This window comes from Telopea speciosissima, chromosome 3 (assembly GCF_018873765.1).
Source record: "Telopea speciosissima isolate NSW1024214 ecotype Mountain lineage chromosome 3, Tspe_v1, whole genome shotgun sequence".
Classification (NCBI taxonomy): domain Eukaryota; kingdom Viridiplantae; phylum Streptophyta; class Magnoliopsida; order Proteales; family Proteaceae; genus Telopea; species Telopea speciosissima.
This window is the reverse complement of record NC_057918.1, coordinates 55414417-55434025: the sequence shown is the minus strand read 5'-3', so window position 1 is coordinate 55434025 and position 19609 is coordinate 55414417. Positions and strand designations below refer to the sequence as shown.

Below are 19609 nucleotides of genomic sequence, written 5' to 3'. Positions count from 1 at the left end.
TGCCCTACAACTGAGCACACACACCCTCCCTTGCTGCCTAATGCCTGAGCACACCCCCCCCTTGCTGCCCAATACCTGAGCACACACCTGAACTGCCTTTGTTAGTGTCCTATTCTACTTTTCAAACAGACAAAATCCCCCAAATCTCATCGAGGAAGCTCTTGATGGGGGTTTTAGTAATCCAACTTGGATCTCCTTGTGGAGAGAAGCAGCTGTTCATTCTCTCCCTTCTTTTGGCTTTCAAAAAGAAGTTCATTTTCAGGCAACTTGGTTTAATAATCCTCAGTTTCATGAGTTTCTAGTTTCTAAATGGTAAGGTCTTGGTAACCAAAATTTGATTGTTCAGCTAAATGGAGTAGTTATGATGTACTTTAAGCAGTGGAATAGAGAAGTGTTTGGAATTTTATTTCCTCTAAAAGAATCTCTCTTTAAGAAGTACCAGGAATTGGAACACAAGGAGCCTTTCCCTGATTCTGCAACTAAGCTAACAGAGATTTCCAATAAACTCCATTGTGGCTCCTTGAAGCTGAAGAACTTTTTTGGCTAAAAAAGGCACCTTTATATCAATGAGGGAGACCGCAAATACTAAGTATTATTGTACTATTACTAATATGAATCTTAGGAAAAATTCAATTGTTTGCCTTAAGGATTCACATGGTTCTTTAGTTTGTAGTATCGTCACCTCTTCTCTCTCTCTTAATGATTATTTGTAGCTATCCACTACTGATCATCCAATATAATAATTATTTGTGGTGGGAGTTATGATCATAAAACTCAAGAGGCTGGTTGGGCTTACGCAATCTTGTTTAACAAACAATTTGTATTGGCATACATGGATTTTGGATTTGAAGGATGTCCATAGGAAGCAGAAGAAAGGGGACTATATTCTAACTGATAGCCTATTCCTTGATGAGATTTGGGGGATTTTCTCCTTCTTATCCTCCCTCTATATTCTAACCGATAGCCTATTTTCCCCTTTCTTTGTTGCTGCCATAGGTTTGGAAATAGTGCTATATTGCTGCTGGTTTTCTCTGTAACAGCAAATGCATCTCTACTTGGTGTGCTACCACTCAGCTCCACAAAAAGTTTCATCACATTTAACCCATCTCTCAATTTGAGTTTCAGCTTCAATGAATAACCAAGGGCTAAACAAACAAAACTCATACACAAGATCCATTGATACATAGGTACAGAGACATGGATTAAACAAATTTAAAGAAGAAAAAAATGAAGTATACCTGCCAGGAGAGTTGAACCACTAGGTTCCTGAAAATCGTGGGAAACCAAAGGGCTACTGAGAGATGCTCTCCCTCCTTGCGGTGAAGATGTTGTATCCCCAATGCAGCGGCCTTCAGAGCTCGTGAACAGGGTATGATCAAACTTAAAAAAAAACCCAGATCCAATTAGACACAAAGCCAGAGAGAGCGAGAGAAAGAGAGAGAAAGATAGAGAGAGAGAGAGAGCGAGAGAGAAAGATAGAGAGAGTGAGAGAGCAAGAGAGAAAGTCAGGAGAGATAGAGGGTACCTGAGGTCGTTGATGGATCTACCAAGCTTGCCGCCGTAAGGGTTTTCTTCTCAGACCCTGTGAAGAGGACGACCTTGTGAGAGCTTGGTAAGTGGTTAGGTATGAATTTCAATTTTATCGAGAACAAGTTTCAATTTTGTGCTGAGAAACGACAGAACATGTTGGACATGTTCTGTCAAAAGTCTTCTAGGGAGCATAAATTTTGATTTTTGTTTCCAATAACAGTCACAAAAAACACTTCGTTATCAAGCGGTTTTTGGGTGTTTTTCCGTTTCTTAGAATGGAAAAACTCCAGAAACTGTTTCTCGTAAGGTTATCAAGCGGGCTCCTTGTCATATGGCGTAGCAAGAAGAAGAATGTTGTGGCAAGGTCCAGTGCTGAAGCTGAATTCTGTGCCATGGCACAAGGAATCTGAGAACTTTTGTGGCTTAGAGGATTGTTGCAGGATATTGGTGTTGCTGTCCATCTTCCTATGATGCTATATTGTGATAATAAAGCGGCCATTAGCATTGCTCATAATCCTGTCCAACATGATCTTACTAAGCATGTGGAGGTTGACCGACATTTCATCAAGGAGAAGCTTGAAGCCAGACTCATCTGTGTTCCATTTGTGAAGTCTGCTGATCAGTTAGCCGATGTGTTCACGAAGGGATTAAGTTGCAAAGTGTTTCATCCTGTTTTAGTCAAGTTGGGCATGCATGACATATATGCATCAACTTGAGGGGGAGTGTTGGATTGTATGGGCCAGAATACCGTGGGGGGGGGGGGAGTATTCTGGACTTTTTACTATGTTCTATCTTATGTACAGCCATATCAACTATGTTAGGGACAATTTTGTCCATGTAACTTTGACTCTTTATTATAAATAAAGGCTCGGGGTCTGTCTAAGATCATTCAAGCATTATTCCCCAAAACTGTTTTGTTAACAAGATGGAAAACAGATTTTTCCCCCCTTGGAAAGGTTTAAATAACCTGCATCTGAAAAACCTTTTTCTATCTAAATCAAAGGGGCAAATGTATTTTTTAAACTAAAACTTGTCACTTGTAATCAGTGAAATATAAGTTGTTTTTTTTTTTTTTTTTGGTGGCTTACACCTTAAGGAATGCACTTTGGCTGAAGGCTGCTTAAGTCTCCTGCCGAGTATGACTCACTTGATGCACAATTCCCAGTTTGAGGGTGGTAACCTCGCTGATAAGTAGTACTATCTTGTATTGATTTATCCTTAACATTCTTTGTAGCTTCCATGAAATAAGCAATTAGTCTCCAAAAACGAAGGGTAAGCAATTGCAGTCTTCATTTTTCTGACACAAATGATGGGTCCAAATACTTTTGCACTCTACCTGATTGTGACTGTCATTCCCTATTGATGGTTCACTGTTGCTGCTATTGTTACTATTTTTCCTACTGTTATTAATATTGTCATTGTCTGCTGACCGATAAATGATTTTTTTCAGACTCGGGCTTCTTCCGTGTTAGTTCCAGAATTAAGTGATCTACAACAAGAGTCTGAAAGGTACTGGTTTTCTTACTCTATCCGCATGCGGCTCCTGCCTGAGGGATGCATTATAAATGGGGCATCTTTCGGCTCATGTCAACTCTACTGGCGGCATTGGATCATCCGTTCCAATGACACTGTTATGTCTGATGTTAATGGTGAAGCTGTAATAGGAAAGGTACACTTTGACCATTTCTGCTTTAACCGATAGGAATTGTTTAGTCATTCTTTTGAGCAATCAATGATCAGATTTTGTTATTTTCCTTTTTATGCTTCACCTTTTCTCTTTTGGCTTGAGAAGGGCACAGATTTGCTTCGTTACAATATCCATTTCCTCCTGAAGTTTCTTAAAAGAGGCATGAGAGAGAGAGAGAGAGAGAGAGAGAGAGGTCACATCACGGGATCTGATAAAAACTCGTAACCATCTGATAAATTGAAACAAACACAAACAAAATTAGCCAACCCCCTTTCTATCAAGCACTGATAAATCACAGGATCTGATAAAAAATCGTGAACATCCAATAAAATCGGAACAATACAAACACAATTAGCACAACCCCTGGGCAAGGATGATATGCACAAATCAAGAGGTCCAATTTTTTTTAGCATTTAACAGTCCATTGCATAGATAAATTTTCTGTCAAATTTCACTAATGTTCTTATTTTTTTGTGTCTGAAAGCATTGTTCTGGTCATTTCAACCGAAATGTGTCGTGATTTCACAGATTTTGCTGAAACATTTTGACGAAATCTGGTATTCCTTGTATTTCCACCTAAGTTTTGTTTCAGTGATCTGAGATACTGAAATGTCTTGCAAATTTCAATCATGGTTCAAGATCTCGGTTTTCAAAGTTTCCGAGACGAAACCTATATGTACTACTGTATCGACCAGGTTTCAACCAAGTTTTGACATATTTTGACAATATTTCGGGAATTTCGATAATTTCGACCAATTTTAACCAATTTCAACCAGCCCAGTTTCGACCAGTTTTGTCCAGCCCAAGACATGTCGAGTTTTACCCAAAAAATACCGTCGAAACCTGAGAAATCTCGGTTTCCTGGCTGGTTGAAATCGGCCTCGAAACTGAGATTTAGACCCTTGATTTTGATCCATTTCGATTGAAATCTCGAACATTGGTACTATACATGGACCAATAACTGGGTAGACCCTTTATTGTGCAAAATAAATGTTTTTTTTTTATATTTCAAATGGGGGTAGTATCATTACACTAAGAGTATGTAAGAGGTTCTTCCAAGACTGATTTGGATCATGCACTCATAAAAAATGTGGGGAGGTGAGAAATGGTCCCCTCATTTCAGGTTTCAGAATATGTGCTTCGAGAGCCTTGTTTTTATGGGGAGAGTGGGGAGAGTTAGTGGAGAAGGGAAGGTTAGTTATATTTTCTAGGAGAAACGGAAGGGGTTAAAAACAGAAACTCAACAGATGGCATTGAGAGGAATTAGGTGATCTAGGTTAGGAAGGAGGAGTTGGAGGAGGAAATTAACAGGTTGGGTAGGTTGGAAGAGGAGGGATAGGGTTGACATGGGTCCAGCAAGGCACCGGCAGGGTCTGGGGGGTCTTTGGAGAGTCAAGAAACACCAGCAGGGGCAAACGAGGGGGCAGGGAAGGTGCAAGCAGGAGAAGGCCCTGGGAGGGCTGGAGAAGCACGGTGCAGGTCGGCGGGGCCTTGGGAGGCCCTGGAAATCCCAGTGTAGGCAGGCAGAGTCCCTGGAGGGCCTTGGAGTCACTGGCGCAGGCAGGGAAGGCCCCTGGAGGGTCTGACGATAGCAGAGAGGACCCCCGGAGGGCCTGGGAGTCGTCGGTGATAGTAGGGAGAACCCCTGGAGGGTCCGACGAAGGCAGGAAGAGCCCTGGGTGGCTAGCTGTTGGCAGCGATTGAAGGGAATACCCCTGGAGGGTCCGGTGAAGGCAGGCAGTACCAGAAATGGGGGCGGGTGGTAGGTCAGCAAGGCAGGAGCCGAAAAGGGCGGCGCGAAAAGAGCCCTAGATAAGGGTGACATGAGCTGCAGGGGCGGCGACGCGAAATGACATGACGGCAGTGGCGGCAAGCAGTGGTAGATGGTTTGTGGTCAGCTATGGTTAGCATGGTGCGACATGCATTATGACATGTTCAACCAACCATGCTGAACCAAGAGGCCAAAGCCTCGGCGTGGTGGGGGGACGGTGGCGAGAACCTTTTTGTAAAAGAAAAAAAAGAAAAAGAGAATTCGCTCTGATACCAAGTTGAGAAGAGAGGATTGGAGATAATAGATTGGCTTGTCAGATGGACAGAGCCCATTGTTTATTTATAATCAAAGAGGTAGATTACGTAAAAGGTATCCTGGCTAGGGCTGACTCATAGGCCCTATCTAGTATACAAATACAATGAATCTGGAGAAAACATATGAAGACATAGAAGAGAACCGGGCTATAGTCAACAAAATCCTATATCCAATAGATATTAAAATATGATCAATTTTTGGATCAGTCCTGCATTCCCCCTTTGTTTAAAAAATTTGTCATCGTGTTTTGTAGTACAGGAGGAATAAGAACACTTTGAGTGGTGCTTGCAACTACTTATTTGCAACTTGAACTAATTTCAGAATATTAATATTTGATGTTGCATTTGTGTCTTGAAACTTGTGAGGAAGAACGAACTCATTATGTGGAATGGCTTTCATTTGACTAGCATCCGTCTTGAACCACAAGCTCGCTTTTGGTTTAAAGGGACCGACTTTCTACTGTTGGCAATGAAGCAGCAACATCCTCTACAATTTCTTACTTTCTTCCTCGGTAGGCTTAGGAATTTCATTATGGACAGCAAGCTCTTTGTAGAAGACTTTCTTTTGGATTTGAAGGTTCTTCTATATGCATTCGTAAGTTTTGAAGTTCCCTTTGCATGGTGCATGCTCTGAACCCCAATTTGAAGAGTTTGAACCCCTCTTTGGAGCTCAACTAACAGATCAAGAATTTTGGGATCCATAACTGTTTAGGCTTTGATATCAACTCGCCATCTTTCAAATAAAATAATGACTTCTCATTAACTATGACTGGGGAAGTTTTAAAGGGCATACCTAGTGCACGAGGCTCCCACCACTGCGGGGTCTGGGGAGGATCATAATGTACATAGCCTTACCCCTGCTTTCACAGAGAGGCTGTTTCCAGACTTGAACCTGTGACCACTTGGTCACAATGGAGCAACCTTTACCGTTGCATCAAGGCCCACCCTCCTCTATGACTGGGGAAGTTTACATCTCTTTAAGAAAAAAAAAAACAAAAAATTAGATTTCTAATGGACTTCTACTTTCTAAAATAACTAAACTAACCTACAAAATGCTTTTAGGAGTCTTTTAACTTTCTTAAACTAACAAAACCCCAAAACATAATCTAATAGTACTCTACTCAAGTCAAAGCTTTAACAGCTGAGGAATGGGCGGAATGGCCCCCACAAGAACCCTATAACAGCTAATATTAGATAATTCTAAACTAATCTCTAATGGGCCCCACCACTAATTACAATATTAATTTTCATAGACCCCTTCTGACCTCCACTTTTGGACCTTATAATTCAACCTTTTAAAATTAAAAGCCCATACCCATAGATATTAAAATAAGACCAATTTTTGGTCCTTTATTCAGCTTCTGGTTTGGCTTTGTTAGGAACTTAGAATCGAGTTAATTGTAGGTATGCTCCTACTTTTTTTTTTTTTTTTTTTGGTGAATAAAAATTATATTACCAAAGCCCGAGAGGGGCGAGAGGGAGAGAGGGGGGGAGGAATATACAAAGGGGGAAAAAAGAAGGGGGGGGAGACCCCGATCCCAACTAAGGGGGGGGGGGGGAAGGGGGCATAACAGAGCACTATCTAAACCCCAGGAAACAACAATATGCCTGTTCCTTGGGGAATCCAAAAGGGCCTTGTGAGGCAAAAAACTGAGTTTAGAGGAGACATCCCAAAAGATGGCTTTCCAAATCAAGTCAAAAGAGCGAGAGTTGGAGGTCCATCTCCTAAGGTTCCACTCCATCCAAATGTGATAAAGTGTAGCGCCAAACACAAGCTTGCTAATAGTGTCGCAAGTGGTGCATCCAGGGAAAGTCAAGATCAACCAAAGCCACTCTCGTGCGAAGGGGAGGAGACTCCTGCTGCGAGGCCAGATGAACAAAAGGGCATTTTTCCAGATGGTGGATGTAAAAGGGCAAGCGAAAAAAGGGTGGTCAATGTCTTCGGAACCATTCCAACAGAAAATGCAAGAGAGGGGGCAGGGATTCTTCTGTGAGAGAGGAAGGCTTGGGTTGGGAGGCAAAGGTTAAGGGTCTCCAGGTAAGGAAGTTGTGGCGGGGGATGTGACCTTTGAACTAGACTAGCTTGTGCCAAAGGACAATAGGGGCTTGAGGCCTAACTAGGTTCCAGACTTCCAGGCAGATTTAAAGCTAAAGAGGCCATTGTTGGAGGGAAGCCAAGAAACCTTGTCCGTAAGACCAAGGGGGGGAGGGGAAGGGGGAAGGGGGGGAAGGGAATTCCAGATCAGGGAGAGAGGGGGGGGGGGTAAGGGGGGAGGGGGGACCAAGTGCCATGAGAGATGATGGAGGAAAGAGGGGCTGATTTTGGGATCATGGAGGAGTAAGTTGCCCTAGCTCCAAAGAAGTTATAGAGAACTCCATTGGGGTGCCAGGGGTCAAGCCATAATGATATGGAGGATCCATCAACAAAAGAGGAGGAAAAGGCTGAGAGAGCCAAAGGACGAAGGAGGAGAATTTTGCGCTAGATCCAGGAGGAATCCTTGGGGATGGAGACTGTCCAAATGGAGTCGTTTTTGAGGAAATGGGAATAGACCCAATGGACCCAAATGGAGTCATGCTTAGTGGAGATTTTCCAAATAAAGTTAAGGGTTCCATGGCTTCTCCTCCAACAATGGCCTCTTTAGCTTTAAATCTGCCTGGAACCTAGTTAGGCCTCAAGCCTCTACTATTCTTTGGCACAAGCTAGTCTGGTTCAAAGGTCACATCTCCCCCACAACTTCCTTGCCTAGAGAACCCTTAACCTTTGCCTCCTGCCACAGCTCCTACTTTCTTTTATGGCAATGGATTTCTATATTCTTGAGTGCCCTTGTTATTTCGTAGGACTCCATTGCCAGTGCAACTATTGGGTTGGGATCTAGCATAGAGTCACAAAAGGGGATGCAATAAAGTGGTTTCAAGTTAGGTATGAGGGTTTAGGGTCTAGTGCGCAGGAATCTGACAAGCGTTGTCAAACTTGGCAAAACCCCAAGGTCTTGAAGACTCAAAATATATGATATTTTTATTCTTAAATATTTTAAAATAAATTTTACACTATATATAGTTTTAGATATTTCTATTTTCTATAAGTTTGTGGAAGGTATCAAAATAACCTAAGTTATTTGTATGCTCTATTGTAAGCTTTTACATATTTTGTTTAGTCTACGGGTGTTTATGATGATTTTTGGCATATAAACAATCCTGCAAGTGTTATGGGGCTGATGAAGGAAAAGTCTTGATGGGGCATACTCGAGTTCTCTCTAAATTTTGTTACAATTTTCTCTGTGGTGAAGAATCTGAAATTGGTTACAGGGAAAGCATTTGGAAAAGCACTGCTCCTCCTAGGGTTTAAATATGTGTTTGGTTGCTCTTTCCAAGGAGAATTTAACTCTTTAAGAAATTCATGCTTCAGTTAAATGCCTTAAATCGGAGGTGTTCAGTTAGTAGTTTATCAGCTTCAATGTGGCTGATCTTGATTCGTGAACAAGAGTTGAAATCTATTTCGTTGCTGCTAATATGGAACACCATATTGTGGATATTGGTTAGCAAGTAAGTGGTCTGCTGGTTGAAAAAGTGCATTGTGTTTTTTTTTTTTTTTTTTTTTTTAATGACAGAACAAGAGCATAGTTGCTGCTAATATGGAATGCCATATTGTGGATATTTGTTAGGGGATGCGAGTGGTCTGCTGGTTGAACAAATGCATCTTTGTACACTGATGATATGAATTGACACAAACTAAATCTCATGAATGGAAGCTATTTTTCTTTTCCGTCCTGAAATTAGTTTTTCTGAAACAGGATTCTTGATATTTCCTAAAGAAACTAGAACTTACTAATTTTGTTGAACTTTGCAACCTTGCGCTTATATTACAAATACCATGCTCTTTTTCTTTTCCCTTTTCCTTTTTTCAAGTGGCTGGTCATCCTGAAAGTTTTCCTTATATTATGTGATTGCAGTATCCCCTTCTGTATCCAGATGGAAGAGAGTTTGTCTATGAAAGTTGCACACCTCTGACATCTTCTTCTGGTTCTGTTGAGGGTGCTTTCACATTTGTCCCTGGCAGGTACTTTCATTGACATTGGTGCAAATTCGAAAGCTAGTAGTTTTCGAAACTTAGTACATTAAGTTCACATTGCGTATATTTCCTGGGGCCTAGTTTTTTCTTCATGGGCATCATTGAAAACCCTCTGACACCAGCCTATTTATTTATGGATTGGGCCTATGTTTAACATCTCATGGACGATTATGCGATGGTTGGGCCAACTTGCCTGATAAATGGATTGGGTATGGGTGGGTCAGGTCCTTGGAATATCAAACGCCCACAGGTTCTTGTGACACAGTTCTAATTCCTGTGCCTAAAACACCCCTCATGTTTATTGCTTATCATTCTGCACTTAAGTACTGTTATGCCATCACTCCCACAAAATACCACTCCATGTTAATTGCTTCCCATAATGTACTTTATTACCATTATGGTATCACTCCAACAGATCAATCTTGGTTCCTCATTTGATCTTAGCCCCTCCACTTCAGGACTCTTCGTTATTATCAATGTTCTTATAAACCAGTGGTTGGATGGATGAACCAGCTTAGCAGTGGGTATGAACCAACCATGGACACTCAAAAGTCTTGAAGCTTTTTAAAATTTCCACTTCCTGATTCTTGCCTCATGCTTTGGTCATTAGGTTGTGAAAACTGTCAATGAATTGCCAGTTAGATCTGACCCAGTTCCGAGACATACCTGGTTGAAGAAAAATGACAATGGATTTGGTCATTTTTAATTCTATATATGGGAGAGGGTTCCCCATGTTGCCACTGTAGGAGGAATCTCCCATGCCACAGCAATCAAAGCACGGGAAACGGTTTTGTCAACAAGGGTGCCCCACATGGTTAGGGAGGAGAGAGATTGTCAGTGTGGGTCTCACATGGTTAGGATGTGAGAGGCTGTGGGATAGGATCTCCATATTGACTATATATATGCTTCTTGGTCGTGTGGCTCCTGCGCCCAGACCCAGGAGCACGTGAAATGACCGCCCTGCCCTCCTAAACACAAATCCCATCTGTTTTGATGCCCCTGCGTGCGCTTTCATTGGCCCCACGTGCTAGTGCAGGGGCTACAGGACCAAGCAGCGATCTCTTGCCTATATATATATTCATTCATTTTCATTAAGCCAGTAATTAAGAACTAGATTCACCCATTCTTACATTGCAGATCTAGATGATATTTCTATGTTCTGTTTTTTATGTACATGTTTGCCACTATTTTGGTCTCAAGACCATTGTTGGATGTGCAAGCGTGCCAGAGTCGCTGAGACTCAAGTGGTGTATCTCAATCAAAGACTCCAATCTGACTTCTTCCAAGCGAAAATGGATTGCACTCCTGCCTCGGTTGCTCCAAGGACTTTCAATACTCAAATGATGACAAGGAAACTTAAAGGAACACGAAGCAAGTAACTAAAGATGACTGAAATTGATTTCTGATCGTCCTTTCGAACAATGGAGATACATAAACAAGATCCCACAAGGGGAATGTTTACACCGAAGAAACGAATCTAATCTTAACTACTCCTACTCCTAAGAAAATGATAAAAGTTCAAGTGATTGATTTGACAAAAGGTCTTTTTCCTTCACTTGTTCAATTTATACTTGACAGTTCTGAATTTTACTAGCTCCACGTTCTGCTAACATCAATTATAACTTCCTTCTTGACTGATTAAAACTACTTGCATAAAAACTTGGTAGATCGATCGTAACCGTCTCAGATAACTGTGCCTGTTCGTCTTGGCCAGTCCTGAACAAACAGTCTTACTTGTCTTTGTGCCGTCCTGGGGCCAGACTTTGCTGGCCCTATTTCCTTGACGGTAATTAGGGTACAAACAGTACAACATCTCAGCCTTAAAAAAAGGGTGTACCCAGTGCACAAGGCTCCCGCCACTGCGGAATTCTACATCTCAGCCTTGTCCCAACTAAATGGGGTCGACTACATGGATCCTTGCCTTCCAATCAGCTGTTCTGCTTTTGCTGTGATCTTTGAAAATTAATCTTTGTTTTTACATCTACAGATTTTTTTTCTTCTAAAAAGGAGAAAAATATGCACCTCCTTTCCTATGTAATTTCATGGTGTCTGGATGATGCAGAACAGCTAGGTTTTTCATGTCATTTGAAAAAGCCTGTCAATCAGGTCAATAAGGTTCCCCTAGCATCATTTGTCTGATAGTCCCTCATCCACAATGACTGTCCCATTTGAAAAAGTGAAAGCATTACCAAACCCCCCTTATTTTTCAATATTTTGCTTCCATACTTATCTAAACTCTCTTCAAGTTGGGAAATAAATGAATTTGGCTAATCAATGGAAGAGGGAAAAATAGTCAACTTGCTTAATGCTCATTGTTTAATTTGTGAATTGGACAAATAATTTGGGACAGCCAAAAATGGGAAGGTCCATCTTTGCAGTACAGCTCTTTCGGAGCCTGGGTGACTGTCAAATTGCTTCAACCATCCAGGCATGTGCACTCTGTTAAACTATGATTTGAGCAGCTGTCAGTGATTCTTTGTTGCAACCTGCTTGTGTTACCCATACAATTGGGGAACTAGATGATAGCCTTGTTAAAGTTCTAGAATTCCTCCTTAAAAATTTCTTCAGGTGAAAATAAGAGCAGTTAATTATGGTATTGTAGAGAATCTATGTTCCCTCAAAACTAAACCTCAGCTGAATGGAATCTGACTGATTGATCTTGTGTACTAACATGCAAAGTTTCTTTGTCCATTGTAGGTTAACAGATCCAAAAGGCATGCCATTTGAAGTCAAAGTGGGACTATTTCCTCTCAAACTTCCAGACTATGTTTTCTAATCACAGGAGACATAGATGTTGAATTGCTGAATAACTGGACTTTGTTTTAAACTTTAATCTGTTTTCATAGGGATTGATGATTTTGTTGTTCTTGAAGTTGCAAGTTTAAACGTGTAATGATGCGCATTGGAGGTGTTAAAACAACAAATGGTACTAAAATTAACTCTGCTTTAAAGATTTGCTCACATGGGATAGAATCATCTACTTAGGATTTATGATGCCAAAGACGATCAGGAAATCCATAAAATTGAAGTTGGAGCTGCAGGTTGAGATGTGCCAATGATGTCTCTGGACAAATGATAGAATAGCTGCATGGGATTGAATTCCCTCAACCTTGCTCTGTTGGCTAGACAATTATAAAGAATCTTCCATGAGAAGAGTTTAAATTTAGGATGTAGTAGCAGTTTTCATAAAATTTTCCAAAATCTAGAAGTTTTGAGTGGTTTGGCTGTAGAAGTTTGTTATGCGATTTATAAAGTGGTGTTATCCAATATCATTACACTGGTTTTGCCAGAGGGATTCAAACAATATAATAGGCAATGTAACAAGGGAAAATGTTATACCTAATGTATTACTGAGGGGGGGGGGGGGGGGGTTGTTGTGGTTGGTTTGTTTTGAATCAGTGATGCGTAAAACTGATGCTTCACAAGTTACTTTACGTTCACACTCGTCAGTCAATACCTGAAAGCAAAACACAATCTATAATACGAAAGAATACGTGGTTTGACAGTGTGCTTACATCCACGGTGCAAATGACTCTTTGAGGTATAATAACTCAATTCCAACTTAAGTATAATGCACCATACAGTTCGTATCGCACCCTTACACGAGCACCGACCATCTCACAAAATTCAATATAACACCCACTGTGTTTAGCGCTATGATCCCAACTATATTTATCACGCACCCACACAACATGCACCTACACAAAAACATTTACAATGAAAATCAATGATAAATAGATGAGTAAATTACTCCTCCCTCCCTTCGATTATATTCTAATGACAAACCCTTCCCCTGGGTATTGAGTAATGACTCTCCCCTCCTTTGCATTAACAAGATTCTATCAATTGTACTCATTCCGTAAAAAATGGCTGTTAAGTGATGACATCACCCAAAATATTTTCTTTTAAACCCCAAAATGCCCTTGTGTTTGTGATATTCCAATAATACCTTTAACCATATCAAAACCCTAAAAACTTAGCCACTTCCGTAGCCACGGTCACCACCACCGCCGCCCTCACGAGGTCCAAAACTAGACCAACGCCATTGATGGTGATGATGAGAAAGCTATGAGGATGCAGAAAGGGAAGACCATAGAAGATCCACATTACACAGTTCAGTATAGATGCGGATTAGGTTTGAAACCCTCCACCGCCTTCTTCCATACCTTGTTTATGGTTAAAACAGGGAGAGATAGAGAGAGAGAGAGAGAGAGAGATGTGAAGAAGAGGGAAAATTCCAATTGGATGTGTTTTGAATCACTTTGAATTAAATTCCTAGTATGTGTTTCATGGTTTAGGTTAAAATTTCAGATGAATCAGTATGGCTATTGAGAACTAGCAACCTCCATCTAGGTTGTTCATGAAACCCACTCTCTCTCTCTCTCTAGCTTTCCCTTGATGAAGCCCTCTCTCTTCGTTTTTTAATGTTTACATTTCTTCCCCATTGAAATTTATTCTATTCTGTGCAGTTCAGGAGAATCAGGGTTTACACATCTACGGTGGTACGGAGATTGAGAAGCAATGAAGAATGTCTCCTCTTTAGCTGCCGAGACATGTGAGACACCAAGACCTCTTTTGAGCAACTTTTTGGGTTCTCCTTCATACTGGTGAACCCCAACGATATTGTTGCTCCCATTAGTTTTGTGTGTTTAAGGTTTCTTTAAGATGTGCATTTTTTACTGCTTCTGAAAGAACTATGTTTTTATTGTGTTGTTTTGTGTGCAATTCAAGCAATTAATTGTCTATGCTATACAGTCGTGGCATCCTCTTTCTATTTTCCTTGCACTATTGAAGTCTTTGTTCTGGGTGCTCAGGCGAATGATGGCTGAAACAGAGAACAAGCAAACAATGGCGAAATTCACGACCCAGTAAACTCAAAGCATCATTGGATGAGAAGCGGCCTGGAATCTCTTCTGGTAAGCGATTAAAATCGCAATAGCTAGATGCGTTGCAGCTTGTACTAACGGTATTCAATTCAATTCGATTCGATTTGGAGTTGCAGAAGGAGGAGGAGGTGGAAGAAGAAGGGGCTTAGAGGGCAATATAGTCTTTTTATAACACTTAACAGCCATTTTTGACGGAATGGGTACGGTTGATAGAATCTTGTTAATGCAAGGGAGGGGAGAATCATTACTCAATATCCAGGGAAGGGGTTTGTCATTCAAGCATAATCGAGGGGAGGGGGTAGTAATTTACTCTAAATAGATTTATAATGAAAACCTAATGGGAAAGTCTACCTACAACCCAAAGATAAACCTAAATGTAATTATAAACAAAAGAAAAAACCATAATTTAAATAAACAATGTACCATTGTTAACACTTCATTAGACAAGGTGTAATAATCACAATCAATCCTCTGTCTCCCAATCAGTTTCAGCAAACTAATATAGCTCCTCAAATCCAAACTTGAGAAACTCTGAAACAGACCAAGCTTGATTCTTCAATTATATGAGCACAGCAGGAGCAACAATAATTCCTCTGCTCCTTTTCTTCTTCTTATGATCAGCAAGAAACACTGGGAAGAACGGGGTAACAGCAGTATAGGCAGCCCTCTTCTTCACATTAAAATTATCATTTAACCGACAAGAAACCAATGAAAAAGATATGGACAGCAAATCTCTCTCAATCAACTATTAAAGGAGCTCAAAATCGCCACATGCAAAGAGAGAATCACGCAACCTTGCTGCCCATCTGTTGGTGGAAAATATCCAACACCTACACACAGGGGCACAACGCACATGGTGGAAGTAACGCGGGCGTGCCAGAGCCTTTGACTCAGGCTCAAACAGAACTGGAAACGGCCTGTCCTGGCTTTCCAACTAGGACAAAATGGCCTGCTCTAATTGATGGATCGGCCTGTTCTAACTTTCGACCAAGACGAAACGGCTTGTTCTAAATGACTAAATAGCCTATTCTAAGACGAAACAGTATATTCTAACTTCCAGTCAGGATGAAACAGTCTGTTGTAAGAGGCCAGAAACGACCTGTTCTGACTTCTAATCAGGACAAAAAGGGGATTTTTCCATACCTGAGTAGCTCTAAGGTTTTTTGGATAAAAAAAAATCGTGATGGACGAAGCAAAAGAAGAAGATTGAAAATCAAATTGCTTACTTGTAATCTGTATCCGATTGGAGTCAGTACAACATGTGAAATCTAACATTGATGAGGTTTACAACTTGGTATTTACACTACAATTATTCTACGACCAAATCGCATAATCTCCCAGAAACGGATTTGATGAAGCTTCCACAGCTCTGCCAGCCATGGATTGATGGAGCTTGCAACTTGATGTTAATTGTCGTCTTTTGAAACACGAGCCAAAGACAAGATTGCTAGAGTTATTCTCCAAGCATCTCTCAAAAATGGTTTTGATGAAGCTTCCACAACTCTGCCAGCCATGGACTGATGAAGCTTGCAACTTGATGATGATGGTTATCTTCTAAAACACAGGTCAAAAGACAAGATTGTTGGAGTTATTCTTCAAGCAAGACCTATTTGAATGCCCCTTGAAACACGTGTCAATGAGACATCGGTGGCTAGAAGCCAACTCCAGCAAAATTATAGGACAAGATGAGAGATCTACATCTTGAAAGATAAAAGGATAAAACTTTGTTGTAGAGTATTGTATTGTTGATTGTGTGGCATTTCTTCTTCGTACTCTCTCTTTTATAATTGCTCCCTTGACGGTTGTGGTAGTTCCAGCCACTCCCATGAACATCTTTAGGTGGTTAAGTAACTACCCACAATTTCTTGCACTATCTGCCCACTTTGTCATTAAAAAAAAAAGGAACATCTTTGATGATAACGTATAATGCACGACCTTAAGGCATGTATAACTGAAACAATTATTTTATAAAAAATAGGGTGTAACATTGTCCCTCACAATCCTGTTTGAACAAGACCACACGAGTTTGAATGGGATTGTAGATATGCTTTTGTAGTCTCAAGTTCAATTTATTGACCGAAATACGGTGCCACTGTCCCTACTCGCTCAATCCCCTTTTGTCGATTTTCAACTTAAGATCGATTCAAACAACAACACCATTTACTCACGTACTATCATCATTATCACGGTTATTAATCCAAGTATAAATCGAGAAGCCGATCATATCTTGTAAACGTTCACATCTGACCGGCTGTGGTCGTTAGCTTGGGAAGCCAAGGCTGTACGTGGGCATGCCAAGTCTATTGACCGAAATAAAATTTGTTCGGTCTATATTCTCCTATTTAGGTCCGTTGGTTGGTCTTTTATAAGATGAGTACCGTCTCACTCATGATCCGTCACATACTTCTTGACTGAACAAATAATGCACGTAGCTGCCCCTTTTCATCTTTTCATGATCAAAATTGAAAATTGGCACTATGGGGCCATGTCGATTGCACTTCATGGTCTAAAGCACTTTTCACTTAATGGTGGAAGGTGGCCTTCCACCACATGTTGCTTGATAAAACGTGTCATAGTTCTCTAACCCCTCATGACTTCAATAGCAACTTGAGTAGCTTTTGTAAGCTTGGGCATGAATGCATGAGTTCTATACCGAACCATACCTTCTGCCTCTGTACTCTACACGTTTCAATCCATCGAAGAAAAACTTCAAGAATGCACCTTCTTTCTTTCTCTCTGCAAATTAAAAAAGAAAAAAAGAAGGCGGCGGCGGTTAGAGAGAAACGGTTCCCTTGGTCATCTGCTATGATTTCAGCATGACCATTTCTTGAACTTTGACATAGAAGGAAAATAGAGGGATAGTCCCAGCCATTATCAAACGGTTTGATTGAGCTCGGAGATGTCACCATGGTACGGCGAGCCTTCCAAAGTTTCAAATCAAAGCAGCATAAGATCCCTGAGAGCTTCACCATAGCGCTTCACCTTAAAACTCCATAGGCCTCTCTGGCGTAATAGGTTTAAACAAATCCTCACTAGTAGTCGCAACAGGGGCCGATACAACCTTCCTTAAATGCAATCTTTCCTTCTCCGAATGAATTAGAATAAGAGAAAATGATAACTTGTTCCGTTGCAGGTCTAAAAGATGATTAAGGCCAAAAAATTCTGAAGTAGAAAAAAAGACATTCTTTCCACTAAAGACTTACTTGGCCACCTCCATGAATTTTTGAACCTGGAGTTGCGGCTTTCCTCCTTGGTATTCACTCGCTTTCATCTTTAACCCCATCGAACCAGTTAATGAAATACCTTGCCCCTAGGTAGAGCACTTCAGTGATCGCATCAACCACCAAGCGAAGCGGTTAACGAAAGATTGGACGTGGGCAGGGCCACCCCCGTGATTATATCAACCACCAAAAACACGACGCTCTCTTGGGTAGTTTAAGCAGTTGCCCCTCGAACGCATCCAACAACAAAGAATAAGTTTGGCAAAAAATCTTGTGGTTGCCAGCACTACTCTATCGGAACAAAAATAATTCCGAAGAATCTAGCCTTACTATGTCTGATACTCCTCTGAGCCATAACAACACCGCTCTAATTTTTTCACTATCAAAGATTCTCCTTCATCGAATAAATCTGAGTATAATTCAGATTTTTTTTTTAAAAGGGAAAACCATGAGAGATTTTTTTTTTTTAAGAAAGAGAAGTTTTTAAGAGATGGGAGTCATGGTTAGCATGTGGAAGGAGAGAGGGGGAGAGATAATGGGGAGAAGAGAGAGAAAAGAAAGATTTTAGGACATTGAGGAGAGATGAGAATCGTGGGAAACATGTGAGAGGAGAGAGAGAGAGATATAACTTAGGGAGAGATTTTAGGGAAGAGATTTTAGGAGAGATGGGAATTGTGGCCTTGTGGGTAGCATGAGAGAGGAGTGAGAGAGAGATGGGAAAGAGAGACCTGAGATTTTGGGATAAATGGGAGAGCCGTGGGTGGCATGTGACACGTACTAAAAACCACTCTCTCTATATTTCCTTAAATGCAGCAATTGCATTCCACTAACTTAATGGCCATGTTTATCAAAGAAATACTTAGTGGCCACGTGTCACACTCTCACCATCTAGCCTCTCCAATTACTGCCGTTCTTTTCTCTTTGCCTCTCTTAACGGTTGCGACGGTTGTCAAGAGAATGGCCAGAGGATTTAAACTTTAAACGTCGTGGGAGGTATGCCGTTGACGGCAGTGATAAAACTTCATCGATCCTTTGATCATTTTCAAATAAGAAAAAGGCTAATATGCCCCCTTTTTTTTTACAAACACTCTCTGGCAGAAAAAAGTGGCTATACGGCAGGTTTCTGTCGCCCTTGCCCCATGCTTGGTGTTTATAAATTTTCGTCGGACAATAGGCTGATGGCCATCCAAAACACCAGCAGCAAGGCCAGTACATATACCGTGCCCCTTGAAGATGGGTTACGCTTTCTCGATGCTCATTTACAACGGGATTTATCCCTTGTTGAGCATCTTTTTTCTACCTGATTCGGGAATGGGATTTCCTTCATCAGCATTTCTTCTTCCTCGAACCATCATGATTTCACTTTCTGGAGTCCCACCAGGCGTGTCAAAATATATCTAACACTTACACACAGGGACACAACGCATGTGGTGGAAGTAACGCGGGCGTACCAGAGCCTTTGACGCAGGCCCAAACGGAATTGGAAACGGCCTGTTCTAACTTCCAGCTAGGATGAAACAGCCTGTTCTAACTTCTGGCCAGGCTAAAATGGCTTATTCTAATTGGTGAAATGATCTGTTCTAAGAGGCCAACAACGGTCTGTTCTGACTTCTAATTATGACGAAAATGGGATCTTTCTGTGCCTGAGTAGCTCTAAGGTCTTTTGGGTAAAAGAAAATCGTGATGGACGAAGCAAAGGAAGAAGATTGAAAATCAAATTGCTTACTTGCAGTCTGTATCGGATTGGAATCAGTACAACATGTGAAATTCGACATTGATGAGGTTTACAACTTCTACGACCATATTGCATAATCTACCAGAAACGGATTTGATCAAGCTTCCATAGCTCTGCCAACCATGGATTGATAGAGCTTGCAACTTGATGTTAATGATCGTCTTCTGAAAAACGAGCCAAAAGACAAGATTGCTAGAGTTATTCTCCAAGCATCTCCTAAATATGGTTTTGATGAAGCTTCCACAACTCTGTCAGCCACAGACTGATGAAGCTTGCAACTTGATGATGATGGTTATCTTCTGAAACACAGGCCAAAAGACAAGATTGCTGGAGTTATTCTCCAAACAAGATCTACTTGAATGCCCCTTGAAACACGTGTCAATGAGACATCGGTGG

At 41.0% G+C, this 19609-nt stretch overlaps 1 protein-coding gene and 1 non-coding gene across 5 annotated transcripts in view; both read left to right on the top strand.

The window, feature by feature from the left end:
• LOC122655689 (F-box protein SKIP16) overlaps positions 1-12254 on the top strand; it is a 48135-nt gene extending 35881 nt beyond the window's left edge. Inside the window, exons 3-5 of one of the 4 annotated variants that reach the window (XM_043849960.1) lie at positions 2981-3199; positions 9253-9359; positions 12069-12254. In XM_043849960.1, coding sequence (XP_043705895.1) covers positions 2981-3199; positions 9253-9359; positions 12069-12147 — 405 coding nt within the window. In that variant the 3' untranslated portion in view covers positions 12148-12254. Of the gene's footprint in view, positions 1-2980; positions 3200-9252; positions 9360-11477; positions 11538-12068 lie in introns of those variants that run through there. The other 3 variants (XM_043849961.1, XM_043849963.1, XM_043849962.1) reach the window with 3 other exon arrangements.
• Positions 3521-3626, top strand: LOC122657177. The gene has a single exon (XR_006332247.1). It is a non-coding gene; the product is annotated as a U6 spliceosomal RNA (small nuclear RNA).
• Positions 12255-19609: the final 7355 nt, after the last annotated feature.